The following is a 23,369-nucleotide window of genomic DNA, read 5'->3' on the forward strand; positions in this document are numbered from 1 at the left end:
ACAAGACTATGGGTTTTTTTGTGTTTTTTGGGATCATGGTTTTTCCATATGTAGATTTTTCAAAAGGTAAACATAAAAATGAATAAAAAAAATGTAAAAAGTTCCTTGGTGTTCCCAAATAAGGGCTGTGATTGGCTATTGGGTAGCCCCATGGGGACTGCTGGCCTGCAGGAGGCTCTGCTTGGGGTAAAACTGTGTCTCTGAACTTCCAAAACTTGTCTCCAAGCCAGAAATGTAAAAATGGCACCTACTTTGGGGCCACTGGGAGCAACAACAAAGGGGTTGGGGAGCAACATGTTGCTGTGATTGGCTATTGGGTAGCCCCATGGGGACTGCTGGCCTGCAGGAGGCTCTGCTTGGGGTAAAACTGTGTCTCTGGGCTTCCAAATCATTTTAGCTTCCAACGTAGGGAAAGTCCTGCTGGCAAATGATGCAGCTAAACAGCTAAATATTTTTAATTTGAATTTCCAAAGGTTCTGTAACAAACCTAACAGAATTCAGCAGAATCTACTAAAGAGAGTACTGTTGAGTAGAGTTCTGTTTGGCATTAATCACATTAAATAAGTCAAACGATATTTGTTTAGCATTTTTTGACAAATACAGTAATGGCATCAATTAAATAAAATGAATTTTTTTTAATTTCATTTCATATTCTCCAAAGCATCTGTGTATTAATGTTGTGCACAGAACTAGTGCCAAGGCCCCAGTCTAAGCTCACACTTCTGCCTATAACAGCCGCCCTTTACTTAGGGGGAGGCCTCTGCTACTCGGATGCCGCCAGGTCTTAAAGTGAGAAACCAAGGCAGAAGTTCTGGGCAGGCAAGGGAACCGGTGTGTGTTGCAGCTGTAACGGGGAAGAGTAGAGCTTAGTCAAGTAAACAGGCCGAGGGCAATAACCAAACCTTTAGTGCAGTTCAGAATCCAGAAGCTTGGTCAATAACAGGCAATAGGTCAGTACAGGCAATGAAACAGCAATGGTCAATGAACAGACAAGGGTCAGGAACACAAGACAAGAATTGCATCCAGGAACAGGTTAGACCACGTTGGGCGATGGTAAAAAGGTTGAATTTTGCACATGTAATAATGTCAAAACACACCTATCAACCCATCCAACGCATGCCGAAAACTTATGAGGTGAGTGACTGGTGTCCCCGGGCGTCTCCGCTGCCTCAGCGTAACAATTAGGAAGCCCGTTCTGACACTGACCCTATATTGTGACTAGCTAGTCAGTGGATTCAAGTTATACAGTGTAGGTTTCATTGGTACAGAATATGACCTTGGCTTTCCCCTCAATTTGATTCGAGTAAGGTCTTCTAGTCTTCCCATGCAATACCCTTTGCTTGCCTGTCCCCTGATATGTCTGCCCATGGCCTCATCAGTATATATACATTCCCACACTCATCTCCAAACGTTCTGTTGAGATACATGGTCAAAATGGACCAACACTCTCTTGAATTACACTTAAAGCAACAAAATGTCTTTATTCCAAATATCACATCATACCTCCCAACATTTTGAAAATGGAAGGAGGGACAAAAAGGAAAAAAATTGACCACGCCCATTGTTTTTGCGACCACACCCCCTAAAGGCCACTCCCATTTGACTAAATCTGGCAGATTATTTAAAGTTTGAATACATTTCTGAGGGTTTACAATTGTGTCAAAGTGCAGGTGTGGCTTATTAACCTTCTGGGCTCTCTGCCAAAAGCTACCTATTTAATTAAGTTTGAGAAACATTGTATCTTTTTTAGCATTCAGAGCTGGAGATCAAAGGGAAATGAGGGACTTTTCAGTAAGAATCCGGGACTGCGGATTGAGGTGTCAAAAGAGGGAGTGTCCCGCGAAAATCGGGACAGTTGGGAGGTATGTCACATGTCCAGTGTTTCGGTCCACATTTGGCAATTAATCAATTATAACAAATAGTGACTTGTGCAAATCTTACATCCCCATAACCCCTGTGAAAATGGTGCCAAAATGGGATCAAGCGACCAACTGATCAATGCCTTAAATGTGTAAAATATGAAATGTATTGTGGTGCATTCCACTAGCCTATCCGCTAGGCGTCGCTCACATAGCAACACAAAATGTGACTGTGCATTCTATCATGTTGCTAAATTGAAATGCTAGTAGTAAAATGCTAGTAACCATGCATTTTACCACACTATATCCAATTTTTATTTAATATAAAAATACTATATCTATACTATATACAATATTAAATACTATATCAAGAATAAAATTAGCCTACCAACCAGTCAGTGGTTTGAATGAAAGACTGGAACATGAATAGGAGAGGTAAGTAATAGAAAGATAAGTAATAAAAGGTACCGTAACTATAAAACTGTAGCCTCATGGAGCAATAGTCTATGAGCTGCCAGGGTCAGTGACCCCCCGTTTAAAAGTTATAACTTATTGCAGTAACCTGGAACCTTTACAGCAATTTCCTTGGAAAGGTTTCTAATGGGAGAGGCTTGGGTGATAAGTATAGGTTTTTGGTAAAAATCACTATTTTCCGTGCTTTCTGTAATTGGAACAGTAGATAAAGTACCTGCTGAGAAGGGAAGGAAGGCCGTATTCTTTACAAAGTTTCCCTCTGAGTCGGGGAAGTCAGGATTTGTTTTTATATAACCTCAATGGGATCAATGGGATCACTTGGTTTCCCTAACAGGTAAGTAATAATAATAATACTAATCGTAAAGTTTGCTTGAGAAAAGGAAGCGTTTTACAGCAAAACAGATCCCATAAAAGACACTTTGCTTTGATCACCAAAAATGTGTTTATTTATGAGGGGAAATAGCAGTTCTCCAAAGAACCCCCCTACACCCAATTCAATTGTATGTGCCTCTATAGAAATTGTTTAAATACTATATAGTTTGATATATATTCCCATTTTATGAGCTGAAGAGGAGAGGCCTGAGTAGTAGGTAAATGTATAATATGTAGAATAGCTTCATCCCACCAGGTTTCAGGGGCCTATATATGATTGCTGGAGCCTCCGGCCTTAGCAAACTCACATGGGGGTTTCGGACCCGAATGCCTCGGGGACTTTCATTACTTTTTCAAATGGGATTTTGTTATAAAAAAGTTCAGCACCTAAAAGTTGACAAAATTATTATTTTTTTTAAACAAAAGCCTATTAGCAAAAAGTAACATAAATTGTGGGGTATTAGGGCTGGAAATCCCACATAAGTGATCATAAATACCCCCCTGCATCTTAATAGCCCCCCCAGGCATATTTTATCATCATTTTCTGTACATGCAATTGACTCCAGCTCTTTGCCTAACAAGGTTGATATATTAGCAGACAGCAAAGGTTACTACTTTTTTATTTGATCTTTACAATTTTCATTTGAGAATAATATGAATATTTAATTGTGTAAGACAATTTATTTTCAACAGTAGGATCTCCTTACTTTTTCACCCCCCTTTCTCCTCCCCCATGTCTCTAGTCTAATCCCAGGACCATACGTAGTCTGGCTTTCCCATAATGCTTTAGCTCTCCCGCTCCTTTCTTGCCCAGTTACAACACTCCCCAAGTCTCTGCCAACCTATCTCCTAGCACAGGATACCTATTTCCATTGAGGTGCAATCCATCATGGCTATATAGACTGTACCCCAAAATTAGCCCAGTGCTCTAGAAACCCAAAACCTTCTTTCCTACCCCAAGACTTTAGCATTTAGTTCCCCAAGCTTCCACTGCCTTTGTAATGTTAAACGTAACAAGTTAAATAATGACCCTGTAGGACCCTTCCTTACACTTGGATCACAGATCCCTAAACTCACACGTTAAGGTCCTTTGTCATTTGTGCCTGTATGTACCCCTCTAACCTGGAATTTTAGGTTTTGTCCTTGATTAGATTACAATAGCTCTTTATGTTTATTTTTTTTTTAATAAGAAGCTTGATTTTATTCGTGATGTGGGCAGATTTTTGTTCTAGCTGCGAGGCAAAGCACAGATCTGATGGTCCAGCGGTTTGGATGTAACTGCATCTCCACAGGTCAGGTCAACCTCAACTCCAGGAGGGGGTTGGAATGTGAAGTTCTGCAGTAACTTTGTGAAGAACAAGAAGAGTTCCATCTTGGCCAACGTCTCGCCAACGCACATTCTTCGACCTATCAGGTAAAGGCAGTGAATCCATATTGAAACTGTTATTAAATCAACTCCAATGTTATATACCGAATCTTGCCATTCTGTTCTACATATCCACTTAATTCTATTAGATACATTCATTTACAGTAGGGGATACATTATATAGCTTTAAGAAGGGGCTGGGAATACAGGGGTATGGGGGATAGCTCTTAGTACTAGTTGATCCAGGGACTGGTCCAATTGCCATCTTGGAGTCAGGAAGGAATTTTTCCCCTCTGCGGCAAATTAGAGAGGCTTCAGATGGGGTTTTTTGCCTTCCTCTGGGGCAACTAGCTATGCTAGCTTACTACAGTATGTTACCTACAATACATGAGTGAGAGTTCCCTGGCTCCATGTTTTGTCCTTGGGAGGTAGATATAAGATAACCAGTGCAAATATAATCCCTGTGCTGCTTTCAAAATAATCATAACAATGGGGAAGGGGTTGTATATTGGTAACCTAAATATCTTCCTTGCAAGGACCAAACATGGAGGAGCTCAATTCCCTATTAGCCCTGTTTAGCAATTCACCCCCAGGCCATTCTTCTTACTGGTTCTCCTGCTGTCCTCTTCTTCTGTGTAATGCAAAATGTTCTGATTTCCATAATTGGTACTGAATTATTGGGAAACCTAATCCGATACCTTGGCTATGAGATACTGCACTAAAAAGCTGGATAATTTAACCCATCTGTATCCCCCTTTGCTACATTAGAGCTCAGTTCTGTCATACAGTTTTGCACCAGTCTGTCTCCCACGTTGTAACCACCACATTTCTTATATTCTCCCCACATTATCCCCCTATTATATCACACATGGTCAGTCTTTCTGTTAAGCACATTCTATCCAGTGTATAGCCAATGAGGTCCAACCGAGGCTTGATTGAGCTTTGCGCTTAAGTGGAAGCCTGATGAAAGCAGAGGAGCTGTGTTCCCATTAGAGAAGAGCTGCTGGCTTATTTTTTGTCGGGGGTTCGCACATGCTCCTTCTGCCTAATCATGCTTCACTTCCTTTGCCCCAGCCATTAGGCGGGTGGGAGGTATGTTTCTTTTTTTTTTCCAGCTGCCAGCTGGAGCTTTACCCATGGCATTGCACCCGTACACTTCAGCACCCTGTTTGTGTTTGATTTGTGCACCCTGGATAGGTGTCATAGTCCTCTGGGCTTGACCCTAGGCCAAGACTTGGTGGTTCTCACCCTAGTTTCGGCGAAGGTGGATCATTGGCAAAAGCCTTGGACACATGAGCATTGGAGCCCATGCCTTCAGGTAGGACTCACAAGCGATGATTCAAACATAAGTATTTTATCTCATAAATTCTCATTATCTCACTATTTAATACTACTTATTCTGAACAAACCGGGATTGTATTCCCAGTAGAATAATTATATACACATTAGCTACATATCACTTAGGGGGTTTGATTTATCAAAGGTTGAGTTTGATTATTTTTCTCGATTCGAGTTCTTCTGCGCTTAAAAAACTCGAATTCGATTTATGATTCGAAAACTGGAATGTCTGGTATTTATGAAGTGCAAAAAAACTCAAATGTCAAAATTCGCCATCTAAAAGCTTGCAAGTTTCTATAGAAGTCAATGAGAGTTGTCATAGGCAAAGTCAAGCTGTATTATCATTATTTTTAGACCTTGTAAACTCAAAAATTCTAGATATTTGAGCTTTTATTCAAACGCACTTTCTTTATTAATAAATAAGCATTCAATATGCGAGTTTATTAAATTTAGACAAACAAACTCAAATTCATAAACTCAAAAATTGATAAATAAGCCCATTAATAAATAGCTAAGTTATTAAACAGAGCCCAAGTACCTGCTGAGAAGGGAAGGAAGGCCTCATTTTTCACAAAATTTCCTTCTGAGTCAAGGAAATGTTCCGGATAAAATTCTTCTGGTTTTTTGAAATAATCTTTATCTTGGAGAACAGATGCCAGCAGTACTATCGCTTGGGTTCCCTAAAAAAGTTATAAAGAGGAAAAAATTCAAAAGGGTAATAACCCAATATTTTGGACTGATGAAAAGAGGTCCTACGTTGGGGACTTATAGACTATTATATTGCAATTTATGTTAAAAAGCTGGAATCTGAAGCTGAAAAGGGGGGGGGATCTGGTTGTGAGCCAAACTACTACTAAAGGTATACACTATTGCTACTATCAGTAATGTGTACATTTCCTAAACACTTCCATTTAACTTACATTTAGGGGGTTACACTTGGATACTGTGGGGTCCTGTAGGCAAAATTGGAACATAATTCATGTGGTTGTAACTTATTTGAAAATCTTCCACATTGGATCTTTGCATTGTTTGGTCATATGGGAAAGGCCCCCTTCTGTGGCCCAACATTTAGTTACCCCAGTTGTCATATGAATGGACAGTTACAGATAAACAGATACCCAATTAGTGTCAAGAATATAAAAATGAGTGAATAAACTTTCCACTGCAACATTTTACTGGTTATACATGTTAAGATCCGCTCATTCTGCGAGATCGCCAAGCAAGCGAATCTTCTCCAGATATCCCCACCCACAGGTGGACGATATTGGGATAAGTTGGTCTTTTGGCCCTGGGGCCAAACGATTGAATTAGAACGGTGGGTATAGGTGCCGTCAGTTCGGAGACCACATCAACGAGCCAATGCGGTCCCCAATCCGACGAAAAAATCAAACCTGCCCTATTGAGATGTGCCCGATTGCAGGCAAGGTGTCGATTGGGCAGGCCCATTGTTTGTGCCCATACACGGGCAGATAAGCTGCTTAATCAGTCTAACGGACTGAGAATCACCACCTTAACTGACCTTTAGAATGAGGTAAATGATATGATGTATCAGGGCAGTGACCAGTGGTAGTCAAACAGCAATTAAAGGGGGACTGTGGATTCTGAACCACAATGTGTTCAAGAGCCCCCACACAACACCAAAACCCTTAATATACTGTACCTATCGCTGTAATCTGTTCCTTCAAAAAGTATGAATAAATACCATTTTTAAATGCTGAAATCCAGCTTCTGCATCATTTGAAATCCTGGAAGGGGAGGAGGGACTAAAACCTTGATGTAACAACTTCACAGCTTACAGACAGCATGCAGGAACCACATAACCCACAATGCACTGTGATATTTATTTTCTTACTGACATCATGTATGCAGGGAATTGTGGGATTGGGAGGATTTAGCATTCATAGGACTACTTTGAGAAAAATGCAAAAGCCAAGATGTGGCACTAATGCGATAATCAGCCCCAGAATGGAGAATCCATAAGTGGTAAATTGGCAAGTTGAAGTTTTTTTGAGATGCAATTTTTTTAAATGTATGTTCCAAAGGTTAAAGGTGTGTACCAATAACCAGAGAGCTCTCTCCAAATAAAAAGAAAATACCTTTGGAATGAAATAACCCCTGAATGTGACGTCCGTAGTTGTTTCATGGCCAATAAAAGGTGCAAGGTTTCCTAATCTCTGAATCTCATGAATAACGGCATCAGTATAGGGCATTGTCTTCCGGTGTTCGAGCCGAGGTTGCGCCGATCCAATCACTCTGTCAATTTCATCTTGGACTTTTTCTGCAGGAAACATAAACAAATGGAGCGGACTCCAGTTTCTGGTGATCCTGTGCTTGTTCGGTAATAAAGTTATGTAAAAAATGAAATGGAACTATAGTTACAAAGTAGAATTTTGTAGTATGGAATCCATTTATTCATGTGGGATGAAGGTGTGGGTTAAGGTGGCTCTTTATTTACACACAATGAGTAAAAAATATCACATTGCCCAAGGCTTTTTGAAAAGCATTGAGGTTTTATATCCAGGGGCATTTCATGTTCTATCACTTCTGTAAACTCATTGAGTAATGATAATAAGGGTGGACACACTGACATTTCTCTGAAACTGCCCATACATGGGCGAGTTAAAGCTTATTGGCCCATATATGTGGCCTTCCAAAATATCTTCCAGATATATGTCAGGCAGGTTAAAAATTCCATTAGACGAGGACTGCGTTGGCATGTTGAATTGATCCTCTCTGGCCAGGTGTGCATAGACCTAAAGTATGATCCAGTCATTTTCCCAGGGAGCAAATAACCGGATCACCTACTTTGTCCTAGTGCATATTTGGCCAAATCAGGACATATATACAAATGTATATGGTTGGCAAAATCAACAAACTAGTAGATCTTCCCGTGTATGCTGTTATGGACTATAATATAGAGGAGCCCATAAACTGCCAGACCTAATCCCTTAGGTGTAACAGGAGAGCCTTGCCAACCCCTGGTATTCCCTGATGCCCTTTGGGGCCCTGGACTTTCTCTGGCGGAGTTGACATGGAAACCCCAAACACGGCCAAGGTTAATCTGAAAACACGGTACCAAAAGGATCAGGCAAAGGCAAGGTCAAGTCAGGCAAATGGTCAGTGGCAGGCAGTGAAGATTCGTAAGTTAGGAGTCATGACCAGGTATAGCAATCAGAAATAGAGCTTTAGCAAGGCCAGGGAACTACTGAACCAGCTTGGGCACTGAAACAAGGAAGAAAGAGCTATTTATGTGAATTTCACACCAAAGTGACATCAGCGAAGTTGACAAGGAAACCCCAAACACGGCCAAGGTTAATGTGAAAACACGGTACCAAAAGGATCAGGCAAAGGCAAGGTCAAGTCAGGCAAATGGTCAGTGGCAGGAGTCAGGAGGCAGGCAAATAGTCAAAACCAGGTAAGCAATCAAAAATAGAGCTATAGCAAGGTCAGGGAACTACTCAGTGTCGGACTGGCCCTCCAGGATACCAGGAGTATGGTATCTAACTCTTTGGTCTATTTCATGATCATTCCCTATTTCTGTATGGGAACAAGGAAGCTTGATAGATGGAAGAATAGAGTATAGTATGTAGACAAAAGAGACTAGGATAATGAAGAGTATGAGGGAGGAATTAAAGTTTTGAGAGTGGGCTTATGGTCCAGGGTTTTCTTGTGGGCCCCTGCCATCTCAGTCCGACACTGGAACTACTGAACCAGCTTGGGCACTGAAACAAGGAAGAACAAAGTGACATCAGCGCATCTGCTGATGTCATGACGTGGAGCTGAGCACCAGTGTCACTGCGTATGTAGGAGGAGCGCCTAGAGGTAGGAACGCGGTGCTCCTTACATATGCCCAGCTTTACACAACAAACTTCTCTGCACCAAAGAAGCACAAAAGAAATATCAACCTATAGGGTTTCTAAGGGATTAAAAAGGATATAATAATGAAATCCTTTCTCACCCTATCCACTATAAAAGGTGCAGCTTTGTTAAATATTACTACAAATTAAGTGCAGTGTGTAAAAGTCAGATGGACAACCTTCTGTGCCATTTCTCCTCCATCATACTAGTGTGGAACATTCCAACTGGAATCAATTCTCAACCCTCACACGTTCTACCACTGGATGGCAACATGAGAGCGCTTATGTTTGTTTCAGGCCCAAGACTGTAATATATTTATGGAAATGATAAATAATTGAATCCTTACTTTGAATGTCTGGATATTTCATCATGAACAAGAGGCCCCAGCGAAGAGTGGTAGAAGTCGTCTCCATTCCAGCACCGAATAAATCGGCTACAAGTGCCGTCAGATTGTGGTCATTAAAGAACTTTGTAGAAGAAGATTTCTCCTGAAATTGTACAAATTACTATCAACTTTTTAACAGGTTAAGGCACAAAACATTTTGGATATAAAGGGGTCTCTGCCTCGAAATAACATGGAATGCTCATGGTACTTTTGACTGCTATGGGAGCACCACAAGGATTTGTTTCGTGTTTCGGCCAAGTTTCGGCCTTGGATGGGGCCAAATCCATGCCTCTGTCTGAATCTTTAAAACCTTGTGCCTTTTTGTCAACGGAAGTTGAAAATTCTCTTTAACTGCAAATTTGGATTCAGATTCAGTTCGGTATTCGGCCAAATCTTTCACAAAGTGTTCAGGGTTTGGTCGGATTCCAAAATAGTGGATCTCTATTTTAAATTTACATTTATCAAAAAGCCGAACTGAGAAAAACAGGTGCAGGAAAAAGTTGTGGAAAAGTCACCGTGACAAAACTGACTTTTTCGACTCTTTTTGTACTGTTGCACAAAAGCCAGTGTCATAAATCTAAAAATTTGAAGCACAGAAAGATCTTCAAATTGTAAAAGGTACATACGCCATTGACTTCTGCATAGTCGCGACAGGATTTAGCTGGAGTATTTTCGGATTTGGAATTCTTGCAGTTTTGTCGCATAATACATGGAAACGTTGCAACTTTTGTAGCACAAAAATTCAATTTGTAGCGATAAAAAATATGTATAGTAAAAAAAAACCCGGACATTAGTAAATTATTAGCCTTACCTCTTGTTGCTTGACAAGAAATACATCGATGAGATCCCTCTGGTCATTTACATCCAGTTGATCCCTGTGTTGGGTAAATGTCTCTCTAAGAAAGTCGTAGAATTGTAATATGCTCTCAGCGACACTTTTGTGAATTCCGGGAAACCATTGCATAATGGACGGATAGGCATTATATAGCTTAAAAAAAAAATAGAAAAAGAAATATGATAAAAATGTGTTAACTTCCATAATACATGGCAGGAATGTTTCTATTCAATTATACATTTTCGTGGTTTTCAAATTTTTTGAAACCACGACTAAAACAATTTCTATCCGAATTGAAAAAGCAGAAATGAAAAAAAAAGTTGAAAAAATGTTGCACAAATGCACGTGGCGACCCCCCCAGAAAACCTCTAATACCATGAAGCAAAGAAAGATCTTCCAGCTGTAAAAAGGACAGCTGCCAGCAGTTTTGTTGCATAATAAATTGCAAAAAAATATTTTTTTTTTCCACGCAACCAAATCATATTTTGGTGCAAAAAGATACGACTTGTGGGGAAAAAAATCGAACATTATTAAATGCCGCCCCCTAAAATGAACTATGCCATCCAGCTTGTGATGTACAGTATCAAGCAGGGATCAATCTAAAGCAACTGGATTTCCTGAGTAACCTTGAAGACATTTTACCACTCATCTAAGTAGTTTAATAGAGTGCTAGGGTATTCCCTGGCAAATAAACCCTCAGCTTAGGCTTATGACACACATAGGGGCACATTCATCAAAGTACGAGTTTGAATCCCGAAATGGGTGAAATTCGGATTAGATATGATCATTTCTGATGATCGCAAATATCACGAAAATGCTTACGAAAAAATCATATTAGTCACGATAATATCGTATTGGTGTTCCGAAAGTCACAAAATGTTCGTATCCGAACAATCGTAAACGGCAGGAAAACCTTTCTGACTTTTATCCTTCTGTGCATGATTTTGGAAGCCTCCCATAGGGCTCAATGGCACTCTGCAGCTCCAACCCGGCCCAAGGAAAGCCTCCCATAGGGCTCAATGGCACTCTGCAGCTCCAACCCGGCCCAAGGAAAGCCTCCCATAGGGCTCAATGGCACTCTGCAGCTCCAACCCGGCCCAAGGAAAGTCTCCCATAGGGCTCAATGGCACTCTGCAGCTCCAACCCGGCCCAAGGAAAGTCTCCCATAGGGCTCAATGGCACTCTGCAGCTCCAACCCGGCCCAAGGAAAGTCTCCCATAGGGCTCAATGGCACTCTGCAGCTCCAACCCGGCCCAAGGAAAGTCTCTCATAGGGCTCAATGGCACTCTGCAGCTCCAACCTGGCCCAAGGAAAGTCTCCCATAGGGCTCAATGGCACTCTGCAGCTCCAACCCGGCCCAAGGAAAGTCTCCCATAGGGCTCAATGGCACTCTGCAGCTCCAACCCGGCCCAAGGAAAGTCTTCCATAGGGCTCAATGGCACTCTGCAGCTCCAACCCGGCCCAAGGAAAGTCTCCCATAGGGCTCAATGGCTATCTGCAGCTCCAACCCGGCCCAAGGAAAGTCTCCCATAGGGCTCAATGGCACTCTGCAGCTCCAACCCGGCCCAAGGAAAGTCTCCCATAGGGCTCAATGGCACTCTGCAGCTCCAACCCGGCCCAAGGAAAGTCTCCCATAGGGCTCAATGGCTATCTGCAGCTCCAACCCGGCCCAAGGAAAGTCTCCCATAGGGCTCAATGGCTATCTGCAGCTCCAACCTGGCCCAAGGAAAGTCACCCATAGGGCTCAATGGCACTCTGCAGCTCCAACCTGGCCCAAGGAAAGTCTCCCATAGGGCTCAATGGCTATCTGCAGCTCCAACCTGGCCCAAGGAAAGTCACCCATAGGGCTCAATGGCACTCTGCAGCTCCAACCTGGCCCAAGGAAAGTCTCCCATAGGGCTCAATGGCACTCTGCAGCTCCAACCCGGCCCAAGGAAAGTCTCCCATAGGGCTCAATGGCACTCTGCAGCTCCAACCCGGCCCAAGGAAAGTCTCCCATAGGGCTCAATGGCACTCTGCAGCTCCAACCTGGCCCAAGGAAAGTCACCATAACGAAGCTTGAATGAATCCCTAACTTTTAGTCAGACAATACAATTTTGTTGCACAAATTTTGTCTCAGAGTACGAAAAAGTCGCACAAAATACGCACAGTATGAAAAAATAAGATTTTTTTGTATTTCGGACCTGTTGTACTGATAAATCAGCCCCATAGCGTTAGCTAGCAGAGAAACCTCTTTCACCAATCATGCTGCCTGACTTGAATGGCAACCAACTGGCTTAAAATAACCAAATGCTTCTTCTCAACTATTGCATTGACCAGACCTATTTGATAAATGGTACTGTCCAAGAATTAGTCTTTAGGTCAAGTGAAACTACATCACACTGGTAGTAATGTGCAACCTCCAAAATGTAAGGGTCCAACTGTGAATTTAGTGTTCACTGCGCCTTGACAAAGGGCTGGTGTGCTACAGGGAACATTGACTTAACTATATGCTGTAACCCTGGCAGGCTGGGTTTATACAATGTTAAAGCACCCAGCACTTACAAGGGTCATTTAACCAGGTTGAACACTCCATATATGAGTGGAAGGTCCAACTGCGAGTGACACGAAGCTCTAGAACAGGGATCCCCAACCTTTTTTACTCGTGAGCAACATACAAAAGTAAAAAGAGTTGGGGAGCAACACAAGCATGAAAAAGGTACCTGGAGGTGCCATATAAGGTCTGTGATTGGCTATTTGGTAGCCCCTATGTGGACTGGCAGCATATAGAAGGCTCTGTTTGGCTTTACACTGGGTTTATGCAACCAAAACTTGCCTCCAAGCTAATATTTAAAAAAATGAGCACCTGCTTTGATGCCACTGGGAGCAACACCCAAGAGGTTGGTGAGCAACATGTTGCTTACGAGCTACCGGTTGGGGATCACTGCTCTAGAATAACCCTTGTTCTCAGTGAGTAGCCGGTCCTGCAATTACTGGTTGCAAACAAAGTAATACAGATGTGGAAGTCATAGAAGACCAGTCATTTCAGGTTTCCCACTCACAGCCATGCCAACACACAAAGCAGTTTTTAAACTCAAGGCTGTTTTTAAAACTAGTGGTGTGCGCCTATAGGACAGTGATCCCCAACCAGTGGCTCAGGGCAACATGTTGCTCCCCAACCCCTTGGGTGTTGCTTTCAGTGCCCCCAAACCAGGGAGTTATTTTTGAATTCCTGACTTGGGGGCAAGTTTTGGTTGAATAAAAACAAGTTTTCCTACCAAATAAAGCCCCTGTAAGCTGATAGGGTGCATAGAGGCCCCTAATAGCCAATCACAGCCCTTATTTGGCTCCTCCATGAACTTTTATGGTGCTTGTGTTGTTCCCCAAGTCTTTTTACATTTGTTTGTGGCTCACGAGTAAGAAAGGTTGGGGATCCCTGCTATAGAATAAACCCATGTAAATCGAAATCTCTTGGAGCTCTTTGGGATTAGTTCCCAGAGTTCCTTGTGTTAATTTTAATTAAGTGGTGTGCCTTTTATCAAGTAAGAAAACACAATATATATATACATATACAATATATATATATATATACAATAATATATATATATTATATTATTTTCATTAGCATATCTCGATACATATTGGACCCAGGGGTAATACCTCCATACAGTTTATCAGCCCTAAAGATGAAAGCTTCAGTGCCACCCAAATTAACAGAGGTTATCTAACAATAGGCACAAAGTTTGCTGCAGGTCTAGTCACTTATAGCAACCAATCAGCAGGTAGCATTTACCAGCCACCCAGTTATAAACAAGCACCATATTGGTTTCTATGGGTTACAGCACCTGGGCAAACTTTCTACATTATATAAGCTTCCTCCATTTTATTAACTTTTTCCCATAACCCTCTTTTTACAAAGAATGTACTTGATGAAAATATCACTGAAATATATATCATACAAAAATCCCGTTATTGCCTATGAAGGCTGAAAAATGTATTTCCGAAAAATTAGAGAAAAACAAATCGTTAATTTACGGAATATTATATTTTCAGAAATATGATATTACATGAAATACATTTACATTATTATAATACCAGTTTCCACGGCATTTATAAAAATATATATAGTATGGTGGAGAATACCCATGATACCTTACCACAACCATTGGTTTTCCAGCAATCCTGACATTCTCACTGATTGTATTTATAAGCTTGAGCAGCGTTGGATCCTGATAGTCAAAGCGGTGGTTGAGCAGTATGTGCACAATGATGTTGGCTACAGCCGCATTCATTATCATGGTGTTATCAAATGGCTTCCCTGGGGTATAGAGGAAAGCAGAGGCAATAAGTGCAAATATACTCACACACATCTATATCCATACAGTTGCCCCCATAGCAGCTCCTTCTCCCAGAGACTGAGAGCAACCATGCTCCCATATATTCCTCAAGTAGATAAATTATACAAGTGCTATAAATGTGAGATGTTTTAATGGCTCACATCATGGATACATTACAAAGTACACTTTTAGGTCTTCATGGTCCCCTTTTCGGGCTGATATTTGATACCTTCAAGACTTTTCTAATGGCTTCTTGAATAAGCAAGTAGCTTTTATGGACCATATCTCCCCTATAGCCATTTAGATTTCTATTTAAAAGGATAATTCACCTGCCATGTCCCTTGTCTGCACATCACTGTACCATACCCCACACTAATTTGTTCCCTCCCCTACTTGCCTGCTTGTCTTTTTAATTGCCTCTGTCTCACTAAACTATTCTTCTTTGGTCAAACATTGTGTAAAGGACCCTAATGGTCTCCAGGACACATACTCTCACTGTGTGAGGAGCACTCGATGGTGCACCCCTCTTTTCCTGTGCCACACCCAAAATGGTAGCATCTATTGCCTCCACATGGCAACATATTCGTGCCCAAATATAGGTCTTGGTGAAGTTGCTGAGTGCGCCTACATTGCTTTTCTGAACTGATCTACTGGTTTGTGCTATCCTGTTCTGACTATATTGATTTCCACCAGCCCTGACCAGTGCCTGGAATTGGCCAAATACTCTTGTTAACCCTTCTGGCATTTTGGACTACTTGCCTGCCTGAACTCAAGCTTCCTCCTTGGTCCTGACTACAATCAGGCCTGGATTTGTGGCGAGGCCACAAAGGCCCGGGCCTAGGGCGGCACAAGCATAGGGGCGGCATGCCGCCCCTCCGCAGGCAAATTTTAACATTTTGCTCCCATACGGAGCAATGGGGAACTCTCCCCACTGCTCCTTATGGGAGATTCAACTTTGGCGCATGCGCGATCGCTCGGCGGGCGGGGGGGTTCACGCATGCGTATTGGCGCGGCGGGGGGGGATAGGGGGTGCCAAATGGGGGCGGCCTCGGGGCGTCCCCACTACAAATCCGGCGCTGACTACAATCCAAGCAGGAGCCGAGCAGGCCCTGACACACTCCTACCTTTATAGGACTTGAACGTTTCCATTAAAAAGTCACTTTCTTCACAGATTCTGTCTTCTATGGTTTTCTTGCCCATCCCAAAGTCTCTTAGTGTAGAAAGAGTGAATCTTCTCATCACTTTCCAGTTCTCACCATTAGCAAAAAAAAGACCTGAGAAGGTTAGAAAAAGAAAACCAATAAGGTGGTGGGACAAGCACAGCAGCAGATTAAGTTATATTAAATTAAATCTATTTCCATGTTTACACACATAGACACAATTTACTACTGTGCTGTGACTAAAGACAAAGTACAAATTACTGAGTCAACTACTGTAGTTTTTGACTGTGGGTCACCAAAAACAAACATATGGACCACCAGGAGATTTGGGATAACTGCCTGTCAAGATAAGAAGGAGTTTCCAAATCCATAGATGTTACGGTCATTTGGCTCCTACTACCCACTACTTGAGTCTCACCAGAGACTGTAGCGCACTCTATACAGGGTCGGACTGGGCCGCCGAGACACCGGGAAAAATCCTGTGGGCCCCGGCTCTAGTGGACCCTGGAGGCCCAGACCCGACTCTTGCAACGCTCCCCCTGCCCGTCCGCTCCTCCCCTGACGTGTTAAATTTACGCTCTCGAGGTAGGGCGTCAAGTGTGGGGCCCTGCGAGAGGGTTAGCGGGGGGGGGATTAGGGGACACCTGCAGGGCCCCTGGTCCGCTCCCGGTGGGCCCTTCACCCCCCAGTCCGACCCTGACTGTATATATGAATCAGCTGGAAGGTTTCTGCTACATGTGGCATATCTCTCACATTGGGCCAGATTCAATTTAGTGAAAAAAAGTTATCTCATGGTTTATCACAGGAAAAGTCATGGACGGGATTCAATTCGAGAGGAAAAACTTTACTCCAAATCCAGTTCTGTTTTTTTTCCATTGACGTCAATAGAGTTTTCACCTGATAAACCATGATGAGAGAAGTTTTCATGGATTGGATCTCCGCCATGAGTTTTCATGGACTCCAATGTAACCAAAGTCTAACACATGATGGAAAACTGATATTATTTTCATTCAGTACTATAAAGGCAAATAAATACTCAGTTGTCACTAACAGATTCAATTTGGATAGTTACCGTGTCCCTTAGAAATCCTATCAAATACCGGAATGGTGGGCCTCCCTGAAAACTCATCGCCATGGTTGATAAGAGCGTCTTTCACTGCGTCAGCGCCGTAAAGCACAACAACTTTCTCTGTGCCAAGCTGAATGCTGAATACCGGGCCGTACTTCTCAGCCAGCTATAATGGAAGCATTAATGAGTTACTGCCATCATAATTGAAAATGGCAACTAAATACAACTGGTTCCTGGTGTTACCTCCATAAATGTTAGATAAGGTTTCTTCATATTTATCATGTGAAAATTTCCAATGATCGGTAATGGTTTGGGCCCAGGAGGGAAGTTTTGGAATGCATTTTTCCCGCCATAGAAGACTTTAAAAATGAAAAAGCAAATGACAACAGCCAGAAGTACAGAGACCAGATCCATGGCCAATATGGTTTAATTAAACCTGCAATTAGAAAAGATACAATCAGAAGTTAGAACTTACTTATTTACTATTTGAAAGCAAAATAAAATGCCCTGTAGGAGGGATGTGTTCTTTTTGACCTAAGGGTGTTATGGGTAATTCTTGCTATAAAAAATGAAGAAATAGCTATGTTCTGACTCTTTGTATTTCAATGTGTGGAAAGAGTGGATGTTGCTGGCGAGTCTCAATAGGAGCTTGAGATATGAGGCCTTGGTCAAGGGTAAATAGAGAAGGTATAGTAAAATTTGGGAAAAGGGTCCTCATGAATTAAGGCTTGTATTATGTGATAGGCTCCCACTATAGGGGAATGTGATAGACCAGGTAGCTAGAATGACAGTCCTATACAGGGACTGTATGGAGTTGGTTCTCCGGGCAGTACCTGCCAATGGTAACTGTGGCGTCATTAATCTCATGACTCAAAATTCACTGTATCTAATGAGAATGAACACACTATGTATTTGATACTGTGTTGATATATATTGCACAACTTTCCCTTTCTTGCTATAGTTTATACAGGAGCAGTGGCCAGCTCCATGTTGTAGCTCCCACCCTTCCCAGCTACAGTCAGGTGATCCCAGTGGGCCAATAAAAGGGCAACCATTTAGGGGTTTTAACCTTGAAAGCAAATAAGTTGCAGGTAAAACTCAGTCCCTGCGTAAAATGTATAATGAAGCAGTAGAATTCTTAATTAATCAGATAAAAGTGTAGGACAGGCCAGACCGGGGGTGAGTGAGTGTAGGACAGGCCAGACCGGGGGTGAGTGAGTGTAGGACAGGCCAGACTGGGGGTGAGTGAGTGTAGGACAGACCAGACCGGGGTGAGTGAGTGTAGGACAGGCCAGACCGGGGGTGAGTGTAGGACTGGCCAGACCGGGGGTGAGTGAGTGTAGGACAGACCAGACCGGGGGTGAGTGAGTGTAGGACAGGCCAGACCGGGGGTGAGTGAGTGTAGGACTGGCCAGACTGGGGGTCAGTGAGTGTAGGACTGGCCAGACCGGGGGTGAGTGAGTGTAGGACAGGCCAGACCGGGGGTGAGTGAGTGTAGGACAGGCCAGACCGGGGGTGAGTGAGTGTAGGCCAGACCGGGGGTGAGTGAGTGTAGGACTGGCCAGACCGGGGGTGAGTGAGTGTAGGACTGGCCAGACTGGTGGTGAGTGAGTGTAGGACTGGCCAGACCGGGGGTGAGTGAGTGTAGGACTGGCCAGACCGGGGGTGAGTGAGTGTAGGACTGGCCAGACCGGGGGTGAGTGAGTGTAGGACAGGCCAGACCGGGGGTGAGTGAGTGTAGGACAGGCCAGACCGGGGGTGAGTGAGTGTAGGACAGGCCAGACCGGGGGTGAGTGAGTGTAGGACAGGCCAGACCGGGGGTGAGTGAGTGTAGGACAGGCCAGACCGGGGGTGAGTGAGTGTAGGACAGGCCAGACCAGGGGTGAGTGAGTGTAGGACTGGCCAGACCGGGGGTGAGTGAGTGTAGGACTGGCCAGACCGGGGGTGAGTGAGTGTAGGACTGGCCAGACCGGGGGTGAGTGAGTGTAGGACTGGCCAGACCGGGGGTGAGTGAGTGTAGGACTGGCCAGACCGGGGGTGAGTGAGCGTAGGACAGGCCAGACCGGGGGTGAGTGAGTGTAGGACTGGCCAGACCGGGGGTGAGTGAGTGTAGGACTGGCCAGACCGGGGGTGAGTGAGTGTAGGACTGGCCATGCTCTAAAGCCTATCTAGCTGGCATTACCTAACTAGGGGTTACATATGTAAGAAATGTTGTAAGATAAATTGCAAATGGCCACATTTTTCGGCGTTTTTCAGAAAAGTCATAAAAACCACTAACTTTAGGAATGCTTTGCAGATTGGTACTTTGGTGTAGAAAGGACTCTTTACCCATGTTGGGTTTGTCAGAATGTGTACTTCCCAAACATATATGGTTTTCTGGGGTGAGCATACTTTTTTGTAGCGTTATCCCACATAAAATGATGGAAAGGTGTTGATTTTGCATGAACAAAAACGATAGATTGCATGGGGTATGTTCACATTGGGGCCCCTACATGCCACATACTTAGCTAAACCTATACATATTGGGCATCAAACTGTTCAGGGGACCCCTGGCATTCATATTTAGGGTGTTTTATTTGGTTACTTTATGACCTGTAGGAGATAAGATACTATAGACTGGAAGCATTGAAGCGATTTTTCAAAAATGTTACAAATTTTAGTAAAAACCAATAACTTTAGGATAGGATACTTGATAGTTTGGAGTAGACAGACAGTTGTGCCTATTCTGGATTCCCCAGAATCTGTTCTTTCCAAAAACTTTCTGTTAGTGGAATTTTTGTCCTTGAAATCTAAAGTATGCCGCTTTCTGGAGCAGTGCTTTGGGAATTTGGTAGTGTACTGCTGGGAGTTTGTGGCCTATACAAGTGAGAAATCTCCATAAAACTATATATATTTGGTATTGGCACGTTCAGTAGACATGGGACTTTCCGTGCAAAAAATAATTTTTGTTTCTGGTATAGGTGTTTATATTATGGAAAATATATATATTTTTTTAGACATTTAGAAGCCTATATCTTGTTACAGAATTAGAATTACACAAAAATTCTACCATATTTTGAAAGCTTAATTTGTCCTGAAAAAAAAATAATATACCTGTATTGGGTAAATTAAAAATCCCCACGAGGAAAAGCCCCTAAAGTGCAAAATGTTCAAAAACTGGCAGTACAAGTTCTGCTTTGACCAAAACGCCTGGCAGTGAAAGGGTTAAGCAAACAGCTGTGTTGTCTCATCACTACTGCATAGATAAACATTCCGTGCAAGTCCCAGTTTAGGACATAAACCTGCACTCACTTAGTGCGTTGCGGCATTCCCCTGATGCACCCCTCTCGACATTCCCCTCTGTACGACAGAAAAACGATTGCTGAGCAGCACTCCGGGGGGGTAAAAAGCCACAAAAAAACTTTCATTAACGCGTTTCGGGTATCACACCCCCAATCATAGGCTCACAGAAATGAAGTCACAGCAGTTTATATAGGCTCACAAAGATGAAGTCATAACTGTTTGTATAACTGGAACCCTAAGCCCCCTACTGAGCAAAAATGTGAACTACAACACTGTTAAAAACGATCTATGCACAATTCTATATAGAATAGCAATATCCGTTATGACCTCCCATTAAAACCAAAATGTTAAACATATGATAGATACATCAAGTTTATTCAACAAAAACTTTAGGAGGCATATTTATTATGTTATGTAAAATGAATTTGCCGAAAAAACAGCATAAAAAGCAGTGTAAAATAAAGAAGATTGCCGTCCGAACGCCAGATTTTACGCCGTTATTTTACGTAGGTTCCGGGCGGGAGAAAAAACGTGTAAAACAGTTACGCCTATTTTACGCCGGTTTTTACACGGCAAAGCCTGGCAAATTTTCTCGCCGCTTTTTTACACAGCATAATAAATATGCCCCTAGGTGTGCTCGTTAATCCTCTCAAATTACAGATGGCCCTATGGTTATCAATAGCAGCCGCCTTTATCGGCCTGCCTAATGGTTATTCTTTAACCCCTTTTCAAAGTATCTAGGGCTAAAAATTCCTCTTTGGACATATTACAGATATTTCTATTTTTTGTGGTTTTATGTCGTACATTTTTGGCCAATTCTTTGAATTCCTGCTCTATTAGTTCTTGCTAAATGTCCATCGAGGATGCCCTATATAGAATTGTGCAAAGATTATTTTTGACAGTGTTGTAGTTCACATTTGTGCTCAGTAGGGGGCTTAGGGTTCCAGTTATACAAACTGTTATGAATTCATTTTTGTGAGCCTTACCCGAAACGCGTAAGGCCCATCTCTTCAGCCTTTCCATAATAACATTTTCGTGGCTTTTCCATAATAATAATCCGCAATATATTCAAGTTGGGCAAATACCCGTTAACTTGGAAATCTAGTTGCAGGTAAAACATATGTTATCCCTGCCTAATGGTTTTAATGTTTAGAAGTGACCACAACATTCCCTTTTTTTTGGCTATAGCATGTATAATGTATGTTTAGGGAATCAAGTGTAGTTACAAGGGTAAATTATGGAGTTAAAAAGTAGGTGTGACCTATTTACATTTTCATTGGTGTCCTTTCCCTATTTGGATGCCCCTAGTACATATTATAAAAAGAAAAATGCCTGGGGGATTAGTGTTTTACCAAAACATGAGTGTAAAGCATAATACATAAAAAGTCACCCACGTTCTTTTCAATCCTATGGGATCTTTAGAAGCGTATTTATTAATGGGTGATAGTTAGAACTCACCATTTGATAAATACGTTTCTAAAAATCCCATAGGAACGAATAGAACGTGTCACAGGCCTCTTCATTCTGAAGTGCAAGGACAGGTCCTTTTGGGATAGTTGGGATAGATACGGCGCTGTGTCCATTGGGCAACCTTCTAGTCAAGGAGAGATAGAAATTCTTCTCACATGTTCTATTTGCAGACGTTCGTCTCTTTCCACCCTGGTACCAGGCAGTTTGAATTCCATTGGGAATATGTTTTATAATAAGGTATAATAACTGCAGATGACTCCTTATTAATAAGACTTTGGAAATCTAGGTCTCAGGTCAGGAATGTCAATATGTGTGGGGAAATGTAAGAATATAAAAAACAATGTTAATTACAAATATTCTTATACAGGTATGGGATCCCTTATCCGGAAACCTGTTATCCAGAAAGGTCCGAATTTCCATAGACTCCATTTTAATCAAAAAAATGTATTTCCTTTTTCTCTGTAATAATAAAACAGTACCTGTACTTGATCCCAACTAAGATATAATTACCCCTTATTGGGGGCAGAACAGCCCTATTGGGTTTATTTCATGGTTAAATGATTCCCTTTTCTCTGTAATAATAAAACAGTACCTGTACTTGATCCCAACTAAGATATAATTACCCCTTATTGGGGGCAGAACAGCCCTATTGGGTTTATTTAATGGTTAAATGATTCCCTTTTCTCTGTAATAATAAAACAGTACCAGTACTTGACCCCAACTAAGATATAATTACCCCTTATTGGGGGCAGAACAGTCCTATTGGGTTTATTTCATGGTTAAATGATTCCCTTTTCTCTGTAATAATAAAACAGTACCAGTACTTGACCCCAACTAAGATATAATTACCCCTTATTGGGGGCAGAACAGCCCTATTGGGTTTATTTCATGGTTAAATGATTCCCTTTTCTCTGTAATAATAAAACAGTACCTGTACTTGATCCCAACTAAGATATAATTACCCCTTATTGGGGGCAGAACAGCCCTATTGGGTTTATTTCATGGTTAAATGATTCCCTTTTCTCTGTAATAATAAAACAGTACCTGTACTTGATCCCAACTAAGATATAATTACCCCTTATTGGGGCAGAACAGCCCTATTGGGTTTATTTAATGGTTAAATGATTCCCTTTTCTCTGTAATAATAAAACAGTACCTGTACTTGATCCCAACTAAGATATAATTACCCCTTATTGGGGGCAGAACAAACCCATTTGGCTTATTTAATATTTAAATGATTTTTAGTTATGGAGATGAAAATTACGGAAAGATCCCTTATCTGGAAAACCCCAGGTCCCGAGCATTCTGGATAAAAGATCCCATACCTGTATTTAACACTAAAAAATGAGTACTGACCTGTTCTGCTCCCATCTTATTAAGAATAACACTCTGGATTCTTGTTTTTCCCGGTATCAGAAGCAAAGACTATTGATCTGCCTTATGTTGCTGAGCGTTCAAATTAGCCCCACCCACAATAGTTTCCTCCAATGATAATGCAGCTCTAAAGCTGAAGTTACCCATTATCTGGAAACACTTGACAGAACCTATTGAACTTGGTTTCAGCGGAGTTTCCCAGTAATACAAA

At 42.1% G+C, this 23,369-nt stretch overlaps 2 protein-coding genes across 4 annotated transcripts in view; both read right to left on the bottom strand.

The window, feature by feature from the left end:
* Positions 1-23,369, bottom strand: part of LOC100494435 (cytochrome P450 2K6) — a 212,256-nt gene that overhangs the window by 43,354 nt on the left and 145,533 nt on the right. The gene's annotated exons all lie outside the window — the stretch shown is intronic.
* Positions 3,309-23,210, bottom strand: LOC100490015 (cytochrome P450 2K6). Of its 2 annotated transcripts, none has more exons than XM_012964116.3 (10): positions 23,141-23,210; positions 17,276-17,468; positions 17,036-17,198; positions 15,928-16,077; positions 14,624-14,784; positions 10,464-10,640; positions 9,614-9,755; positions 7,506-7,687; positions 5,948-6,089; positions 3,309-4,112 (listed from the first exon to the last, which is right to left on the bottom strand). In XM_012964116.3, exons 2-10 carry the CDS (start codon positions 17,444-17,446, stop codon positions 3,934-3,936), a joined length of 1,467 nt encoding a protein of 488 aa, XP_012819570.1. In that variant the 5' UTR covers positions 17,447-17,468; positions 23,141-23,210; the 3' UTR covers positions 3,309-3,933. The 2 variants fall into 2 exon arrangements, with proteins under 2 accessions (XP_012819570.1, XP_002933610.1); XM_002933564.5 differs by lacking the exon at positions 23,141-23,210 and adding an exon at positions 20,324-20,503.

The sequence above is a fragment of the Xenopus tropicalis genome, chromosome 5 (assembly GCF_000004195.4).
Source record: "Xenopus tropicalis strain Nigerian chromosome 5, UCB_Xtro_10.0, whole genome shotgun sequence".
In the NCBI taxonomy this organism is placed as follows: Eukaryota; Metazoa; Chordata; class Amphibia; order Anura; family Pipidae; genus Xenopus; species Xenopus tropicalis.